At 40.4% G+C, this 20,925-nt stretch overlaps 1 protein-coding gene across 7 annotated transcripts in view; it reads right to left on the bottom strand.

Moving 5' to 3' along the window:
• osbpl6 (oxysterol binding protein-like 6) overlaps positions 1-20,925 on the bottom strand; it is a 160,024-nt gene that overhangs the window by 42,331 nt on the left and 96,768 nt on the right. For 6 of the 7 annotated variants that reach the window (XM_059966756.1, XM_059966757.1, XM_059966754.1 and 3 more), the window contains 3 exons: positions 20,639-20,731; positions 10,299-10,467; positions 7,672-7,802 (listed from right to left, as the gene is read on the bottom strand). In XM_059966756.1, the coding sequence (XP_059822739.1) occupies positions 7,672-7,802; positions 10,299-10,467; positions 20,639-20,731 (393 nt within the window). The remainder of the gene's footprint in view (positions 1-7,671; positions 7,803-10,298; positions 10,468-20,638; positions 20,732-20,925) is intronic. The other variant, XM_059966761.1, reaches the window with a different exon arrangement.

Genomic DNA, 20,925 nt, shown 5'->3' with positions numbered 1-20,925 from the left:
TAACAAACACAAGAAAATCTGCAGGTGCTGGAAATCCAAAACAACACACACTAACTGCTGGAGGAACTCTGCAGGCCAGGCAGCATCGATGGAAGAGTAAACAGTTAACGTTTCAGGCCGAGACCCTTCATTAGGTTTGGAAAGGAAGGGACAAAGACAGAATAAGGTGGTGGGGCGGGGGGAGAGGAAGTAGTACAAGGCGATAGGTGACAGATGAAACCAGGAGAGGGGGAGGTGTGAAGTTAAGAGCTGGGAAGTTGATTGGTGAAAGAGGTAAAGGGCTAGACAAGGGTGAATCTGAATGGAGAGGATAGAAGACCACAAAAGAAAGGGAAGGAGGAGCAGCAGAAGGAGGTGATGAGCAGGTAAGGAGATAAAGTGAGAGAGGGAAACAGGAATGGGGAATGGTGTGGGGAGGAATCACCAGAAGTTCGAGAAATCTGGTCCTCACTCAATAATTTCTCCTTTGGTCTTTTGGCTCCCCTCACTTCCTTCAAACTAAAGGTGTAGCCATGGGGACTTGCATGGTGGACAAAGGAGAGGTAGAGGGTGTCACTTGCATGGATTTTCAGAAGGCATTTGATAAGGTGCCACACATGAGACTGCTTAACAAGATAAAATCCTGTAGCATTATAGGAAAGATGCTGGCATGGATAGAGGAATGGCTGACAGGTAGGAAGCAGCGAGTGGGAATAAAGGGGGCCCTTTTCTGGTTGGCTTCCAGTGATTAGTGATGTTACTCAGGGGTCAGCATTGGGATCACTACTGTTCAAGTTATTCGTCAATGATTTGGATAATGGAATTGATGGCTTTGTCACAAAGTTTGCAGATGATACGAAGATAGGTGGATGGGTAGGTAGATAGTGCTGAGGAAGCAATGCGATTACAGTAGGACTTGGACAAATTGGAAGACTGGGCAAAAAAGTGGCAGATAGAATACAATGTTGGGAAATGTATGATAATGCATTTTGGTGAAAGGAACAATAGTGTAGACTATTATCTAAATGGGGAGAAAATTCAAGCATCAGAGGTGCAGAGGGACTCAGGAATCCTCATCCGAGATCCCAGAAGGTTAATTTACAAGTTGAGTCTGTGGTAAAGAAGGCAAATGCAATGTTGGCATTTATTTCATGGGGAATAAAATATAAAAGCAAGGAGATAATGCTGAGCTGTGATAAGACACTAGTCAGGCTGCACTATTGTCAATAGTTTTGGGCTTATTTCTCAGAAAGGATGAGTTGTCATTGGAGACAGCCCAGAAGGGGTTCATGAGGATGATTCTGAGAATGAAGGGTTAACATGTGAGGAGCGTTTGGCAGCTTTTAGCTTGTACTCACTGGAATTTAGAAGAACGTGGGAGGATCTCATTGAAACCTACCAAATGCTGAACGGACTCTAGATTGGGTGGATGTGCAGAGGATGTTTCCTATGGTGGGGGTGTCCAGGGATAGTGGGCAGTGCCTCAAAATTGAGGGACAACCCTTTAGAACAGAGGTAAGGAGGAATTTTTTTAGCCAGAGAATAGTAATTCTGTGGAATGCTCTGTCATAGACTGCGTGGAGGCCAAGGCTGTGGGTATACTTAAGGCGGAAGTTGATAGCTTCCTGATCAGTCAGGGCATCAAAAGATATGGCAGGAAGGCAGATGTATTGGGTTGAGTGGGATCTGAGATCAGCCATGATGGAATGGCGGGCCAGAGTCAACAAGCTGAATAGCCTAATTCTGCTCGTATGTCTTACGGTCCCCAGCTATGCCTGCATTTTGTTGGCTATTTTGTTGGAACAGACCATATTCCAAGCCTACACCGATATCCCAAACCTTCTTGCACTACATTGATGACTGTATCGGTGCTGCTTCCTGCACCCATGCCGAACTTGTCAACTTTAACATGTCCTTGATCTTCCTTCCTGCCCTCAAATTTACTTGGTCCAGTTCTGACACCTCCTTCCCCTTTCTTGATCTCTCTGTCTCTATTTCTGGAGACAGTCTATCTACTGATATCCTTTATAAACCCACTGATTCTCACAGCTACCTGGACTGTACCTTTTCCCACTCTATCATTTGTAAAAACACCATCCCCTTCTCTCAACTCCTCTGACTCCGCCACATCTACTCTTTGGATGAGGCTTTACACTCTAGAACTAAGGAGATGTCCTTCTTCTATTAAGAAAGGGGCTTCCTTTCCTCCATGCACAAAGAATGCCAACTCCTTCTAATCAGATTCTTGTCTACCCAAATGCTGGTAGATCCTGTCCCTCAGAATTCTCTCCAGTAAGTTTTCCACCACTGATGTCAGGCTGATCAGTCTGTAGTTCTGACTTCTGCTGATTATCCCTGTTAAGCAATGGAATTTCATTAGCCACTTTGTAAAGTCAGAGTCATGGAACACTACAGCACAAAAAACAGGTCCTTTGGCCCATCTAATCCGTGCTGAACCATTAATCTGACTAGCCCTATCAACTTGCACCCAGACCATAGCATTCCATACCTCTACCAAATAGGTACCTACCCAAATTTCCCTTAAATGTTGACATTGACTCCACAACAATTACAAGAACCATTTTTATTTGTAAAATATCCACAGTGCCAAACAGTCTTGCTTGCCTGCAGTGAAATTGTCACAATGAATTTCAAAGACCATTTCCTACACCATAAAATTAAATCTGCGAGGGAAAAAAAACCTAAGGCATTGATGGTCACCTCCTTAATTTTAAAAGTTGCAGAACAACTTTGCTAAGGCTTTCCAAGCATTGGGGGAAAATGGAGCAGTTCTATCGGCAGATTGACGTCACATAGTGAGTCTAGAATCAGTGTCTAGACATATCAGACACTCAGGCAGTGGTCAAGGTTAGCATACTGTGCCCAAAACTTTGAGTTTTAAATAAAAACAAAATTGTATTGGAAAGAGAGATGAATTGCTGAACACTAGGAAATTAGATTGCAAAGGATTAGATAGAAAAGTAATCACAAGCATTTAGAGCATTTATATTTCTTTCAAAAGATAAATATTCCATGGGAAATGAGCTCCATCCTGGCTTCAGACATTAATAGTATTAGCAGAAGCTTATAAATAAAAAAAAAGAGCAACCTTAAGAAGGGAGAATTTTTTTGAAAAGCAATTGGAAAAGATATTAAAGGGGATAAAATAGAATGTATAAGTGCATGCATGTAAGGAACAAATGAAGAGTCTCTGGGGGCCTGTATAAGAAATTGATAAAGAGAGTAGTGAAAGAAAAGTTTATTCATTGTCTTGGGTAGCAGCAGTTGATCATAAGACATAGGAGCAGAATTAGGCCATTCAGCCCATCGAGCTTGATCCCTGATCCCACTCAACCCCATACACATGCCTTCTTGCCATATCCTTTGATACCCTGATCGATCAGAAAAGTATCAACTTCCACGGTAAATATACCCACGGACTTGGCCTCCACCGCAGTCTGTGGCAAAGCACTCAGAGATTCAGCACCCTCTGGCAAAAAACAATCCTCCTTACAGCTGCTCTAAAAAGTCACCCCTCAATTTTGAGATTATGGTGAGGGCTCTGAATACCCCCACCATAGGGAACATCCTCCCCACATCCACTTTATCTATTCCTTTCAACATTCAGCAGGTTTCAATGAGATCCTCTACATTCTTCTAAATTCCAGTAACTACAGGCCCAAAGCTGCCAAACATTAATTAATTTTTTGCCCATTCTTCCAATTTGTCCAAGTCCTGCTGCAATCACTTGCTTCCTCAGCACTACCTACTCCTCCATCTATCTTCGTATCACCCACAAACTTTGCCACAAAACCATCAATTTTATTATCTAAAAAGTAGCGGTCCCAATACTGACCCGAGGTACACCACTAGTCACTGGCAGCCAATCAAAAAAGGTCCCCTTTAGTCCCACTGGCTGCCTCCTGCCTGTTAGCCATTCTTCAATCCATGCCTGCATATTTCCTGTAACACCATATAATGCAGCATTAGAAAACTCGGGAAACGTTGAACAAATATTTTGTATTTACCACTGCAGAACAGCACAAAAAAACTGATGAGACATATTCATAAGAGTTTGGAAAATTTTATATAGATAAGTGAAAAAGATCAGCAAAACATAATGTAAGCCCCTTATAAGCAGTCTGACACCAGAGAAATTATACAGGGGAATAAGGAAAAGTCAAAAGGGACAGAAAAAATATTTTATTTCTAGAAGACACAGAAACCGCAGAAATGTGGGTGATAGGTCGAGAGAGGTTGATAAACTGAAAGAAATTAGTATCAAAGCAAAAGTACAGAAGAAGTCAACACATCTGACAACTAATATTCTAATGTTTCGTAAGTGGTATTAGATACATTGGCTCACAAACCCAAGAGATTCTGCAGATGCTGGAAATCCAGAGAAACAGAAACAAAATGTTAGTGGAACTCAACAGGCCAGGCAGCACTTTCCAATGGAATAAAGAGCCCATGTTTCAGGCTGAGAGACTGCATCGGGACTGGAAAGGAAGGGGGAAGAAATCTAAATAAGAAGATGGGTGAGGGGAAGGAGTGCAAGCTGGAAGACGATAGGTGAAACCAGGTGAGGGGAAAGGTAGCTAATGCGAGAAGCTGGGAGGTGATAGTTGGGAAATGTAAAGGGCTGAGTAAGAGGAATCTGATAGGAGAGGAGAGTGGGCAATGGGAGGAAGGGAAGGAGGAGCAGCAGAGGGAGGTGATAGACAGGTGAAGAATGGGAATAAAAGAGTAATTTTCAAGGTGGGAGTCTGCAATTAGTCAGGTGGGAAGGGATCATTATTGGGGCCACAGCTGTCCACTGCATATCAATAATTTAAATGACAAACATGATGACAAATGCAGGTGTAACATATTGGATAACACAGACATATCTTCAAGTTCTAAGTAATGGAATGGGTGAGGAAATGGCAGATGGAATCTCGTATATACCATATATTTTCATTGACAGAAGTGACAGAAAAAAAATGTTGAGCGTTTTAAAATGGCTCACTTTTCAGTTAGCTTTCAGAGGGACTGGGTGATATTTTATGTGAATTATTGAACGCTACATACAAATACAGTAAAGAATTAGAAAATCAAAGAGTACGTTGCCCTGTATTGTAAGCTGTTTAACTGTGATTATACAGGCCTTAGTGAATCTGCAATTGGAAAATTGTAGACACAAAAAGGACTGCAGATGCTGGAAATGTGAAGTGAATGGAAAGTGCTGGACAAACTCAGTGGGCCAGGCAGCATCAATAGAGGGAAATGTCTCAGGTCAAGATGCTGCCTGAACTGATGAGCTCCTCTAGCATTTTGTGTGCTGCGTTCCAAAAACTGAACATTGTTCTGCTATCCATACAAGTTGTAGTCCTGATGGAGTCACTGAACTGATTCTTGGAATTTGGAAATGGGCTACAGAGAAAAATTCCAGGGCACTGAGAGACAATCTTATCGAAACATACGTGATTCTTATCGACTTTTCAGGTTAGATCATAATCATGCCAGGCGTGGATTGGACAGATGAATTCCAAAGGTGATGTGGGAGTGACTTGATTACTTTACTGTTGACCTTGCTTCCATACAAGGTCAGAGTAGGAATATTCATTAATGATTGCATAATGTTCCATTCTATCTGCAGCTCCTCAGCAAATGATGCAGAATATGCTTGAATGCAGTAAGTCTTGGAAAACCTTTCAGGCATTGCCAAGTAATGATTACCTCAATTAAGACAGTGACTAATCAGTTACCACTAAAGTTCCACCACTGATGAATTCCCTACCGCCAGTAGCCTGGGCCAGCCACATATGCACTGGTGCTAAAAGTGCAGGTCAGAGGTTGGGAATCGTGCAGAGAGGGTGTCACCTCCTACAGAGTTAAAATGTCAATTTTTCAAATGGTTTCTTATCTCATCAGTGATGCAACCACTGTCAGGTGTAACAGTACACACTGATGTACTGATGAGAAGTCTCAGCCAGTAACAACAATTGTTTATTCCTCTCCATGGATACTTCCTAACCTGCTGAGTTCCTCCAGCATTTTGCAGGCGTTGCTCGTTTAATTGTAATTTTTCTTTCTCAATTCTGACAAAGCATCCTTGCCCTGAAATGTTTCCTCTATTTCTCTTTCCATAGATATGCTCTGCTGAGCATTTTCAGCGTTTTGAATTTTAGATTTCCTGTATTTGAGTTCTTTAAAATTTTCACTTAATAGAGATTTACTTGTTGCATAGTCGAGGATTTAATCATTTGAAAAATGCACGGACCGAATGATGTAATCAAAGTCAGAAGGAAAGATGGCTTTAACTTGGATCTAAATTTAACATGCTGCATGGGTTTTGCAGAACTCGGGAAAGTGACCAGGCGGAGTAGGCTGGCAGCAGTCCATACAGTTATTCAAACTTGTCACTCTTCCATCCGAAGCTGCTGGTGTATCAGCTCTCTTTGGCAAGTGTTCAACCGAGAGCAATGTCGCAGTTTTCAGTCTTTATGGATTTCAAATGACAAGACCAGATTGCGATGCTTGCTGGACACGTTTGACCATCATCAGTCACGGCAGCAATAGTAAACGAGGTATAGCAGGATTAGTATCAACAAATGACAGGTGTGAGAGGTGAGAGAGACACATGAAAGAGATGGAGTCCTTAACCACATCGCAAGATCTACAGTCTATCACCCAAACTTACTCACCTCCAGAACTTTCAGTATCCTGCTGGGCATTTCTGTTAGGCCATCGCCAAGACAAACAAGGTAGGTAGATTTTTTAAAAAATCAGGGCTGACAATAATACCTACTCCACTAATGATGGCAAATAAAGAAAATGAGCAAACGGATACATCTCCCTCACTAGATTCCCACTGGCACTGGGTATCATATCTGGCACTGCAAATAACACAAAACCTGGAATTTTTGTAAAACACAAGCTACATTAAGCAGCAGCTAGGGCACAACCTCAAGAACAGATCTAGGAAGGCTTACACCAGCACATACATGTGCAGCCATGAAGACCTCACACCCAAATCTTGCATCATTTTGGTTCAGGAACAAAACTCAGGGTTTGACAAACAGATATAAAGGGAAACTCCCTTCCAATCTTGGTCACAACACCTTGAAAGGAACCCACTGACAAAAGTAGCATAGCCACCAAGAGCATCACTGTGCAGCTGCTGAAATGATGGAGCTGCGATTCATGAGTCTGGGACAGATCTGAAAACATGCTTCGTTCTGCACTTTCTAGAGAGTCCAGTTGACAAAACCACGCTATTTCCTATACAGCACTGTGTTGCAAAAAGAACCGTAGCTGAAGATGACAGAAACCCGTCACTGATCTTCTGATGAGAACAAAATGGAGCAAAACAACTGCAGGAAGAAGTAGTTGGAGCATCCATCAGCTGAGCATCTTGTCACAACAATGCCCAGAATACCAAGGCTTGCTTAATATAATGAAGCTACAAAATGCACAAAACACAAACAAAATCCTGTTTTCTACACCAGGGGTAACTCCACTGTACTCTAACTGCAGCTGAAAATTTGCCCCGTTGGATGTGCATCAGAGCCTCTATTTTGAGACACACAAAAGTAATTGTTTCAATTAAGTTTTGAGGACAAGATTCAGAAAGTAGTGCATTCACAGGATCAATGTCCACACCACAAACGGTCACTTTCTTGAACCTACAATTTTCTCTATATACTGTACCTGGGAAAGAGTTCTCCTAAGAGTGAAGAACTGAGAACTGTGGCCAGAATGTTCTTGCTCCAAGAGCATTTGCTTCAACTTCTCCTTTTCTATTGCTACTGTGTTGAAGGCAGACTTTAAAAGACACTGCACTGTGGAAAAACAGAGAAAAATACTACAGAGAGTAAAAATGACAGAAATATCCAGTTCCATTTTGCTAGTTCATTTATACAAGATTACTTATAGTACCAGCAGAAATTACTCAGGTAACTTTTGTGGCTAGCTTGGAATCTGTCCATAGACTGTGGCTACGAGAATACGTCAGAGAGTAAACTACTCAACAGTAGTCAAATACAATATCTCAGGGTCCTGACAGGCTTAAAAAGAAACTGAAGCCATGCAATGTAAAGCTAATGATTCTGTAAAATTATCAGAGGAAACCAATAAAAATCAGCTCAAAGATGCAGTTGACTACAAACTATTACATTAGATAAATCTAAACTAAATGGATTGTTCTAATACTTCTCAGATTTCTTTTAATACAGAAACAATGAAAATTTAAAGATCTTCATATGGGCCAATTATTGAAGTATCTTCTAATTTATACTATTCAAGGTGTTTATACTTTTAATGTTAACTGTAAAATCTAGTTATTATTTGAGCCTTCATTCACTTGGTTAGTGGTGTAATATTATCATTTGATCCTTATTCCTGTAGGGCAAATAGATGATGGCAACGTACACTTATTTCAAACACAAGGAAATCTGCAGATGCTGGAAATTCAAGCAAAACACACAAAATGCTGGTGGAACGCAGCAGGCCAGGCAGCATCTATAGAAAGAAGTACTGTCGACGTTTTGGGCCGAGACCCTTCGTCAGGACTAACTGAAAGGAAATATAGTAAGAGATTTGAAAGTAGGAGGGGGAGGAGAAAATGCAAAATAATAGGAGAAGACCGGAGGGGGTGGGGTGAAGCTGAGAGCCAGACAGGTGATTGGCAAAAGGGATACAGAGCTGGAGAAGGGAAAGGATCTTGGGACGGGAGGCCTAGGGAGAAAGAAAGGGGGAGGGGAGCACCAGAGGGAGATGGAGAACAGGCAGAGTGATGGGCAGAGAGGGAGATAAAAAAAGATCCTTTTCCTTCTCCAGCTTTGTATTCCTTTTGCCAATCACCTTTCCGGCTCTCAGCTTCACCCCACCCTCTCTGGTCTTGTCCTATCATTTCGCATTTCCCCCTCCCCCCAACTACTTTCAAATCTCTTACTATCTTTCCTTTCAGTTAGTCCTGACGAAGGGTCTCAGCCCGAAACGTCGACAGTGCTTCTCCTTATAGATGCTGCCTGGCCTGCTGTGTTCCACCAGCATTTTGTGTGTGTTGCTTACATTTATTTCAGCTTATTTCATATTATTAAACAATATTATAATTTTAATTTTTATTGAAATTAATAGCTGGGTGCATACATATATCCATATTTTTCTGAAATAGTTATTTTGTGTGCAATCGATACATCTCATTATTGATCAGCTTCAAGTAATATTTTATAAAATTAACATAGGCCAAGAAAAAAAGCATCATTACAATATTCTACCAATTAATCCATAACATTTCTTGGCAGGGCAGAGAACCTATTTATTTCGAGATAGTGTGAAACAGGCACTTCTGGTGCAACAAACTGCCTCGCCCAACAACCCAACTAATCACAGGACAATTTACAATGACCAATGAACCTACTGGCCAGTACAGCTGTAGACTGTGGGAGGGAAGTGGACCACCCATTGGAAGCCCACAAGGTAACGGGGAGAACATACAAACTCCCTACAGCGGGCACCAGAATTGAACTCGGAACTCCAGTGCCTCCAGCTGTAATCAAGTTCAAGTTTATTGTCATTCACTCGTACACATGTATACTGCCAAGCGAAACAATATTTTTTCAGACCAAGGTGCGCAACACAGTACATGGAACTCACACCCATCACACATTAAGTAATATTCCCACAAATAAACTAACAAATAAAAAGGTGCATTGGTGACACTAGTTAAAATGTGAACAGTATGACACTTCCTGTGCTTCATGTGTGATGAGACCAGTGATGGCAGGGAGTTCAGCAGTCTTCATGTGCACCGGGGATGTTGGTAGAAACCAGGACTAAGGTGTTCTCACCTCTGGTAGCAAAGTCAACATACTGATGGAATTTAGACAGGACCATTTTTAAGTTAGCATGATTGAAGTCACCAGCAACTATAAGGAAACCATCGAGGTGTGTGGTTTGCAAGTCACTGATGGCGAAGTGCTAACCACTACAGTACTGTGGCACCTTTCACGCGATCATTGTATCAATGGAAAAAAATTGATAAGGTTACGGCTCAGGTTTAATCTATGTGATATTCTTGCATTACCTAAACTGAACTAAAGGAATTTTGTTTAAAAAAAACACCAAGCCAAAGAAATGTCCCATACATTTACAATAATATCATAGGTAGCATCTGGAAAAACACATCATCAACTGCTTTAATTTTCACAAGTTGAGGAAGATGCATCACTTAAGATGGTACAGTAAAATAGAGAGGTCATTTATTTCTGCATGAGTTAATGGGATCCACACAGTTACAAATTTGTTTATTATGAAGATCCATGCATTAAAGTTACCTTTCTGCGCAATAAGACAGAATTCCTCCTGAAGTTTAGTAAACTCCGCAAAGGAATCAGGGAACTCCGGAAGCGGACTTGGTTGTATTGGATATTCTCCGATGTCGGCACATAGGTTGGGGTTGGAAGAGTGCAAACGAAGGGGAGACACAGAAGCACCCGAGGGAACCTGCAATACCAACACATTAGCTTTGCAATGCATTCAACATCATTTCAGCCAGAAAACAGAAACATTTAGGAAATATAATTCACTGGTTTGTAATCCATTGTTTTTCTATTTATCATGGTCATTTAGGAAAACAATTAAGTTGGATTTTTTCTGGTGAATTTTTCATCAGTGTGACTGCAGTTTATGATGACATTACTTGAGAGCGACTCAAAATCACGCTAAGGTGGAATTTCTAATATAATTTTTGTTTCTTGGAAGTTGTCAGGCTGCAATTTCCTGATAACATATTGAGTTTTTCCAAAAATTTCTGTTTTTATTTGGAATTTCCCCTTCATCCCTTCCCAGGCCTATAATTTGGTCTCTTTTCCCTTTAAAGAAATTTTCACTGAAATCTTGACTTTCTAAGACTAATTCATCATTGTGCTGTTCTGACAAGAGGACTATATTTGAATGGATTATAGAAAAAGAATCAGGAAAACAGCAGTGTAGTTCAGTTTCTTAAAAACACAAAATGCTGTCTGGCCTGCTGAGTTCTGTCAGCATTTTGTGTTTTTACAGTACACATGGAATGCTATTGCACTCGGCAATATCAATTTAAACTCTGCCTCTCTATTTTCTACATTAGCTATGAGTTTCTTCCCATTCCAAGCTTGTTTTCCTCACTCATTCACTTTCCAATTTTCAGCATTCATTGCTTTTTTCTCTCCACTTTCCTGTTTTCATCCTGCCTCATACACTACTGAAGCCTAGAGTGTAGCAGTTAGCACGATCGTTTTATAGCACCAGCAATTAACGACCAGGAATTGACCTGCCGCTGACCGTAAGGAGTCTGTACTGTCACCGCGTTATCGTATGGGTTTCCCCCCACATTCCAAAGGTGTGTGGTTAGGGTTAGGTTAGTGAGTTATGAGCATGCTATGTTGGTGTGGATACATGGGGACACTTGCCGGCTGCCCCCAGCAAAAGTGACACATTTCACTGCATGCTTTGATGTACATGTAGGGTCCTTTGTACTATTACCTGTAATGTTAACTGTTAACTGCTAATAAAATAGCTTCTCTGTAGTGTTAATAATAAGATGGCTTCTTTGTAATGTTAACTGCTGAGGTAATGGGTTTTCTGAGCAGCATGTTTGGGTTATGATTAGTGATAATGGGACTTTTACCCATTGGGAGAGATGTTACTCTTTCTTGTCTGTCTAAAGCTGTTAGTTTGCGCGGGTTTTGGGATCTTCAGAGCAGAGAGGCGAAGAGGAAGGACGTGTGGGAAGTGCTCTGGTCGACCACCGTGGTCGTCCTCAAGCCGTGGGTCGGGGAGTTCGGAGGAGATCGACAGTACCCTGCTTCTCGAGCTCCAACCATTTTGTGCATGAACTGATGAACTCTGATAACTGTGGCGCCTTATTTTTTTTTAACTTTTGTATTTGTATTTGTTTCTCTATTAACTTCCTAGTTCCAGTACAATTATAAAGAGTAATCATTTACTTGTACTGTCTGATATTTTATGTTGTGGGTGAGTACTGGAGTGCATCACACCATGTCCACACCAACGCGATTACAGAGCTGGCAGGGTTAGTGTCAGTTTACCCTAGATAAACGGCAGCCAAATGGGGCACAGTCACTACATACAAGTGACAAGTACAGATAATCTTTATCTTTATTGCTTGTTAACTTTGTGTGTGAATATCTTTAAATTCAATCTGATGGGTGTGGATGCTAAAAACCTGATGTAACTGCAAAAAATAAGATGACTGCAGATACTGGATTCTGAAATAGAGAAAAAGTCCGAATGAGAATGAGAATCAGTTTCCTGTCACTGAATATGTTGTGTTATTTATCACTTTGTGACAACAATGCAGTGCGAGAGAGGAAACATTTCTATAAGTTATAATCAAAGAAGTGCAAAAGAGAAATAGTGAATTAGATTTTATTGTCCATTCAGAAATCTGATGACAGAAGGGAAGAAGCCATTCCTAAAGCATTAAGTTGGGGTGTTCAGACTCCTGGGAGGAGATACAGGAGTGTGAATGCCACGCTCAATGCTTTAGGAACAGCTGATGCAGTAATGGAAAAGGGAGCGAGTCGTGGATGGCTGGGGGTCCCTGATGATAGATGCCGCATTCTTGAGGCACTATCTTTTGAAGATGTTCTCAGTGGTGGATAAGATTAACTAGTAGCGGTCAGATATTTTACTGAAGCCCAGTGTGACAGACAGCTCTACTTCTACTATTATAATTTCTGTACTGTCATAGTTTAATACATGTTACACTCACCACCCCCCGCCAAAAAAAACCTAATCAGAATCCCTTTTTTTAGGCAGAGAATCTGAAACTGAGCAATGACAACAGATGCTGATCTTGCCTATAAACAATTCATTAGAAAACTGTGCACCATGACAATGCATTTTTCCTGCTGCTTATGCTATCTCAGCTACCCTGGGAACTGGGAGATAAATGTAGCACATTCTACCGTGCATTGGAAAACAGAAAAGTGCTGAAATCCTTAAATCAGGAATAAGGCAGACAGTTAAAGACCTGAAAAGTGTCATCATTAGTCAGCCCGTAACATGAATGTTCTTTACTTTATTGTCACCAAACAGTTGATACTAGAGTGTACAATCAATCATCACAGCGATATTTGATTCTGCGCTTCATGCTACATACATATCATTCATTGAACTGATATGTAAATGTATTGGTAGTATGAATTAAATATTATTTAATTTATATCTAAAGGAGATAACATAACACAAGAGACTGCCAGAAGAACAAACGGGGATGCAAGTCTAGACTGAGGCACAGTGGCCCTTACTCAGTAATGGATTGGATACAACCGTTATCTATTAAGTCACAGTTTCAACTACTTGTAATTTAAAGCAGTGAAATGTTTTCTCAATTTCTTTGAATTCATCTGCTTCAAAATTATGCTCCCAGTACAAAGTATGCTGCTCATTACTGCTATTAGATGAAGAAGCATGTTCTTTATTCAACTTGGGATGCCGGCCTTCCCGTATTTTACAGAAATTTACATATTTGAAAGGAAAGACGTCAACGCCTTATGGCAGTGGTAAAAAAACCCAGTTTTTCCTTAAAACTAACGAGGCCAAGCCTGGTAATCCCCAGGTCCACCATAACTGCTTAAACAAAACAAGGTTGTGCGAAGCACCACTATGTTTGTTGCAATTGAAGACCCAAGATAAGAACTCCAGTCCCTTGTTAATTTGCCCTGTCCTTGGGACCCATTCTTAACAATTTGGTGGCCCGATATCAGAAGCAGGAAAATGACAAATCTATATTCTAACTCATTTGGTATTATTTCATATATAGGTTATAGTGCACTGTTCAGTCCACTGAGTCCAGAATTATATTAATACAGACCCCACAACGATCTCTGCAATCTTCCCCTAATTGCTGGACTACAATATTGACAATCCTACATTCAACTGACTGGACATCTGAGAGGAGTGCCTCATCTGCTGTAAGTGGGATAAGGGGAGTGTATGCTGAAAGTGGACAGAGCTGGCAACCATAAACTGGTTTCTAATGACGGAAATTGTGAGAAGTGCAGATTGCTTGTAAACAAATCCTGTCAATACTTCTACAGGCAAGTAGGGGCAGCTTTACAATACTGAACTGAATAAATCCCTTCACAGATCATTTCAACTATAGATTTGCAGGACCACAAAGATTGCATTGGATAACCTAGAACCTGTAGCACAAAACAGGCTATTTAATCCAACAATTCTATTGTTGGATTCAGAATCATTAAGAACCAAATTCTCTATTTAAGAACCATTTGAATCTCCTCCTGTCGTAAGATTGCACAATGTTCAATTTCACTTGTAACTCCTTGATGAAGCAATTCATGCCTGCGGACAATGTAGTCTAAACAATATGCTGGTGTGGACTGATAAATGACAAGTGCTACAGAAATCCAGTTAATTATAAGTTCCAAGAAAATGATGCCCAACAACCCAAACTTCCCATTACCGACTGTCCCATCATCAACATTCTGAGAGTCATCATTGACATGAAACTTAACTGGACTGACCTCATTAGTGCTGTGGATTCAAAGGCAGTCAGAGGCTGAGATAGTGATACATTGCCTGATATTGTAAAATATTTCGACCATCTACAAGGCACGTAGGAGCAAAAGGGAATGCTTCAAATTTTTCAGGTGAAGGTAGATTCAACATCCATGACAAAACAACCTACTTGATTGGCATCCCAGAAAATACCTTAAACATTCAATTGTGCCAGCATGATACGGGGCGACTGAAATGTGTGCCACTTACTTTGGCTACTCTGAACACACCTTCCAAACCCATGACCAGAACTATAAGTATGGACAAGATCAGGTTTATTGGAGAACAGTTGCTTATAGGTTTCTCACCAAACCCAACAATACCCTAACTTGGATTTATACTGTCAGTCCCTCAACATCACAGACTAAATCCTGGAACTCCCTACACCATGGTGTGAGTACGTTCACTGGAAAGATTGTAATGTTTCTAGAATGGTACTCACCACCACTTTCTCGAGTGTAATTAGGAATGAGAAATACTATAAATGCCAGCCTTGCCAATAACTCACGTCCCAAAAAATTGAAATAAGAATGTTGTAGCCAAAAATGTATGCAGACCTCCAAGCATGGCTTAAACCCAAGTGCAGAATTACTGCTGTATTTTTCAGTTATATCCACCTAGAATTAAACCTCGCCATTTGGATTGTTTGTTTTCACCTCTATCTCAACCAAGACTTGCACTTCCATGTCCTAAACAACATCCCTATTATTCCTTTGTACTTATTGTATTGAACCTCATCCACCAATTGCTTTCCCATTTGCAAGTTTCACCATAACAATCTTCCTCATATTGATAATGTCTCTGAATTCAGTACTAGCTCCAAATTTAGACATAGTGTAACTGATTCCAAAGTCAGACTGTTACTACTCATTTTGGAGTCAACAGTGATCCTTCTGTAACACCATCATCCACCTTTTCCACTGCGTATAGCTACTGTTTACTCCCGTTCTCTGCTTCCTGCCTTGAAACCAACAATCCATTTTGTCATGTCTTCAGCTCTGCAGTCTCTTACCTTATTCATTAGTTTATTATTACCCTCACTAAAGGCCTTTTAACAGTCTATATTAACTACATCTACTGCATTATCACTATCTTGTCCACCAGGATCCACTTCAACAATGTCATAAGTGTTGTTCAAGCAAACTTTTCCTTTTTTGTTGACTAATCATTAATGCATATTGTTTCTCCATGTAGTTTTCTATTGCCTACTTTACAATGGATTCTATTATTTTTCCTAACATCAATGTTAAGCTATTGTTATAATTCTGATAAATGTTTCAACACTTTACTTAAATACAGGCTATCAGCTATCTGGCAAAACACCTTTTCTGAAAGAATTATTAAAAATGTGTAGGAATGCCTATTACATTGGTCTAATTTAATCTATGGTATCCATCCAGATTAATTGGTCTTATCCTCCAAGTTTGATTAATTTATATATTTTACTTCTGGTGCTAATGTACATACCTAGAGTCATCCCATCCAATATCCATCTGTTCTACCTTCAGGCTAAGTACTGAAACAAAATAATGATATTTCTACACTGCCCTTTCACAATCTGTGGTCATGCCTCCCCGATGCCAAACCACCCTTTCCACTTCCATCGATTGCAGGGAGGGCGTGGGATCAGCCAAGAAAGTTGGCAACAGTCTGATTACATAAATCAATCAATGCAACTGCAGATCAGTTTGTTGTCTGGACCTCTTTCCAATTCCAATACCATTACAAAAAGAATGTCTTATATTGTGCAAAATTCTTAGACACTTATATATAGCTAAGACTTTTGCACAATACTGTAGCAATTTTATGTACTGCAATGTACTACTGCCGCAAAAAAAAAACAAATTTCATGACATAAGTGAGCAATGACAAACCTGATTCTGATATGGGTCTCTACTGTGGACTGAGAGTGGGAAGGGGGCAGGGAGAGGGGAATGATTGTTAGGAACAGGGTAAGGGAGAGGGGAGAAATCAGGGAACACTAGAGAGACATTCTATAATGATCAATAAACCATTTGTTTGGAATCAAATGACTTTGCCTTGCGTCTCAGGTCTGAATGTGTCTGCACCTTCTCCACCTCCTTCCCCGGCACTCTTTCTCTGCCACCAGTCACATTCCCCTCCCGCACTCTTCCACCCTCACCTTTCCTAACATCCCTTTTTCCAACCAGATTTACAAACTCGATCTACACTCCACATTGACAAATACAATACTGTGCAAGACTTAGGCAACCTAGCTCTACGTATGTGCCCAAGACTTTTGCACAGTACTGTACTTGTGAATGTAAATAGAACATGTATAAGCAATTAAAAAAACTATCAAAAAGTGATCAACCTGAGTTTTGCTTCTCTCTGCACAGATACAGCCTGACCTTCAGAGTGTTTCTAGCCTTTTCTGTTCTTACTATCTGAGAATGCTTACGTTCACCTGAACAAGCATCATCCTAGAAGAAATGAAGCACAATTTTCAAAAATGATGCTCTGAGGAATGTGAAGGTAAGTCAGGGAGATTAGTTTCAGCGATCAAAGTCCTGCATCACAGTAACTCATTTGGATAAAAACATTTCACCAGTTATGATAACTATCTAAATTAATGCTCTTTCACAATGTGCACTGTGCCTCATAGATGTTGCACACAATTTTGTTAATTTAAATAATTGCCCACTTACTACAAGGAACATAAGAATAGCTGCCAGCCAAACACATCTCAGAAGAGGTCCTTTGAGTCAAAGCAATTTAAGAGGCTTATTAAAATAATAAATATAAATTGGGGACTTTATTCCTCATTTTTTGTTCTACTATTTTTCTCTCATTTCTCACAATGGTGGCAATTAGCATTATAAGCTTCAGATATGAATAAGGATGCTATAACGAGAAATACCGTTTTGTAAAAAAAATAAAATTAAGATATTTTACAGATCCCCCTATGACAGTTTGCTAGTAAGTGCCATTCCACACCAAAATGGTAAAGCCATGCACAACGACAATGCTTCACAATATTTAGATATTTACTTTATTGATCTCAAAGGAAATTACAGCATCACAGTAGCATTACAGGTGCACAGATATACAAATATTAAAGAAAAGTAGAAAGAATAAAAAATAAGTTACCTCAAACAGGAGGGGTCATCACTTCCCCGGTTATAGGTTGACTCATTATGGAGTCTAATGGCTGAGGGCAAGAATGACCTCATATTGTGCTCCTCGGAGCAGCACAGTTGTGCTAGTCTATGACTAAAAGTGCTCCCCTGTTCAGCCAAGGTAGCGTGCAGAGGGTGAGAAACATTGTCCAGAGTTGCCAGGATTTTTTGTAGAGTCCTTTGTTCTACTACACTCTCCAGAAATGGTCAGTTTGACTCCTATAACAGAGCCAGCCTTTTGAATCAGTGTACTGAGCCTGTTGGCATCACCTGTGTTGATGCCATTGCCTGTGTTAAGTCCATTTTGTAAGGTGTGGTCAAAACAAGCTCACCCCCGAAAACAACCGAGAGAGAGAAAAAAACTGACAGGCAGCAAAGTCGCATTACAAGAATTTGCTAGCTACTGAAGTTGGCCAATATTCTCAAAACTTCCAAATCTCTCAAGCATTTGGAAACATTCAAAGCTTTCTTAAGGAAAGTACACATTTTAACTAAAATTATTTAAAACAATTAGCTAACAATTAAAGTAAAATTAAAACAAGTATAATTAATTCAGAAAAAGATTTTTTAAATTACCTTACATTTGCTCTTCTCCTGGTTGGTTTATTCCACTGATATCAACGGATTCTATGCTCCTGCACCAGATTCAGTCTGGCACAAGCTCAGGATGCAGATTTCCAGCAACAATCTGCTGGAAGAAGTTAGGGATCGAGCTGCACCCTCCCGCTTGCTGAGTTCCTCCTCCAGAGCTTTTGCTGATGCAGATTCCAGCACCTACAACCGTGTTTCTCCAGATTCCTCAACATTAATGCTCTGCCAATTGATTCTAACTGAAGCCCAATGTGGGAGCACATTGGCAAATAGCAGAACTAGCAAGTACACATGTTGGGCATCTAAACGTCCCGACATTGATGGGACTCTGGCAGCATGTTCCGACCAGCTGTTTTGGAAACTTACACACAGTGGCTGCTTTATTAGGTATGGGAGTGGAACCCAGTGTGTTCTCCAGCTGCTGTAGCCCATCCACCTCAAGGTTCAGTGTGCTGTACGTTCCGCGATGCTCTTCTGCACACCAGTGTTGCATTGTGCGGTTATTTGAGTTACACCACCTTCCTGTCAGCTTGAACCAATCCAGTTTTCTCCTCTGACCTCTCTCACTAACACAGAACTGGATGTTTTTTGTTTCTCACACCATTCTCTGTAAACTCTAGAGACTACTGTGTATGAAAATCCCAGGAGATCAGCGGTTTCTGAGGTACTCAAATCAACCCATCTGGAACCAACAACCATTCCACAGTCAAAGTCACTTGGATCACATTTCGTTGGCATTCTGAAGCTTGGTTTTAACAACTGAACCTCTTGACCACGTCTGCAATGTCTGCGTGATTTCATGCATTGAGTTGCTGCCACATGATTGGCTGATTATTGAGCAGGTGTCATTGAGCAGGTATATGGGGTACTTAGTAAAGTGGCAACTGAGTGCGTCTCTGCCACGATGTCACAGAGTGACAATAATTTTGGAGTTTAAAACAGATTTGACACATTAATAGGATTTGTCTGATGACAGCATTTTACCTCCTCTGGTTTATTGAACAGAAAATCATAGAATACTACAGCATAGAAACACGTCCTTTGACAGTATTTATTAATGTGCTCAGAGTAGTTTATTTCACCATGAATTTGCTTTGGTTCACTGCTTATTGTGGACAGTGTTGCTGACCACTGAGGAAATTAAAAGCAGGCTATTGATTAGATGTTACTTTCAAAGTTCAAAGTAAAATTATTATCAATGTTATGTATGTGTCACCATATACCACCCTGAGATTCACTTCTCAGCAGCCATTCACAGCAGATACAAAGAAAGACAATACAATCAATGAAACGCTACACATAAAGACGATGTGCACAAGAAAAAAAACAAATCAGAATAATAAATAAATAATCACATTGAGTTGTAGAGTCCTTGAAATTCAGTCCATAGGTCGTGGAATAGTTGAGTGCTGAGGTGAGTGAAGTTACCCACACAGATTCAGGAGCCTGATGGTCAAATGGTAATAACTATTCTTGAACCTGGTGGAGTGGGAGCCAAGGCTGCTGTACCACCTTCCCAATAGCAGCAGTGAGAAGAGAGCATGGCCTGGATGGTGGGGGTTCCTTGATGATGGATGTTGCTTTCTTGTGGCAGCACTCCTTGTAGATGTGCTCCTCAATGGTGGGGAGGGCATTTCCTGTAATGTGCTGGGCTGTATTCATTACTTTTTGAAGGTCTTTTTCATTCACGGGTGCTTCCATACCAGGCCATAATGCAATCGGCTCGGAAGCTCTCCGCTGTGCATTTATAGAAGCTGTCAAAGTTTTAGACAACATCCTGAATCTAAGAAGATAGAGGTGCTGCCATGTATAGATCCACTGAAATAACAATACCAAGGAATTTAAATTTACTGACCCTCTCCACTTCCCTGATGAGGACTGGCTTATGGACCATAGGTTTCTTCCTCCTGTAGTTGAGAGATTGTTGTTGTGGCACCTTTCAACCACATTGTCTATCTCCCTTCCATGTGCCGATTCGTCACCAACTTTGACTCAGTTAACGACAGTGGTGTCATCAGCAAACCTGAATATGGCACTGGAGCTGTAACCATCCTCACTATCATAAGTATAAGTAGAGTAGAACCCCTTTTACTATGAGCTGAAGTCAAAGTTGTTCCATACATCCTTAGAACACATCAATTCAACTGATTATTATACATAACAATTCACTGACAAACGTATCTGCAGTGTGCTAAGATTTTGACACTGAAATGATTCCAAGATGAAAACAATTCCATGAACCCTGGTACTGAAAGTATTGAAGTAAGTATTGAAAAGATGTTGTTAGTACTGGGGAACAGTGGCAATACGCATTGTAACTGGACCAGACAAACAAGCGATAAAGGTAAAGGAGATACCTGAAGCTGCATTTTTCCATCTTTGCTCACACTTTTTGTCCTCCATCTTCTGGTGACACGCTTATCTTTCTTTGTAATATCTATGCAATTAGCCTATGTTATACAAAGAGTTAAAGCCAAAGACAAACTTAAATTTAACAACATGCATAAAAACCAGGATAGCATGTAATTACTTTCATTAAGAAATAAAATGCAGAAATAGATTGGCAGGATATTCCACAATGACAAAAAGAAACGAATGAATGACTGAATAACTACTGGGTTTCAGTAACGGACTCCCATTGTAT

The sequence above is a fragment of the Hypanus sabinus genome, chromosome 4 (assembly GCF_030144855.1).
Source record: "Hypanus sabinus isolate sHypSab1 chromosome 4, sHypSab1.hap1, whole genome shotgun sequence".
Classification (NCBI taxonomy): Eukaryota; Metazoa; Chordata; class Chondrichthyes; order Myliobatiformes; family Dasyatidae; genus Hypanus; species Hypanus sabinus.
This window is presented reverse-complemented; position numbering and strand designations above follow the sequence as displayed.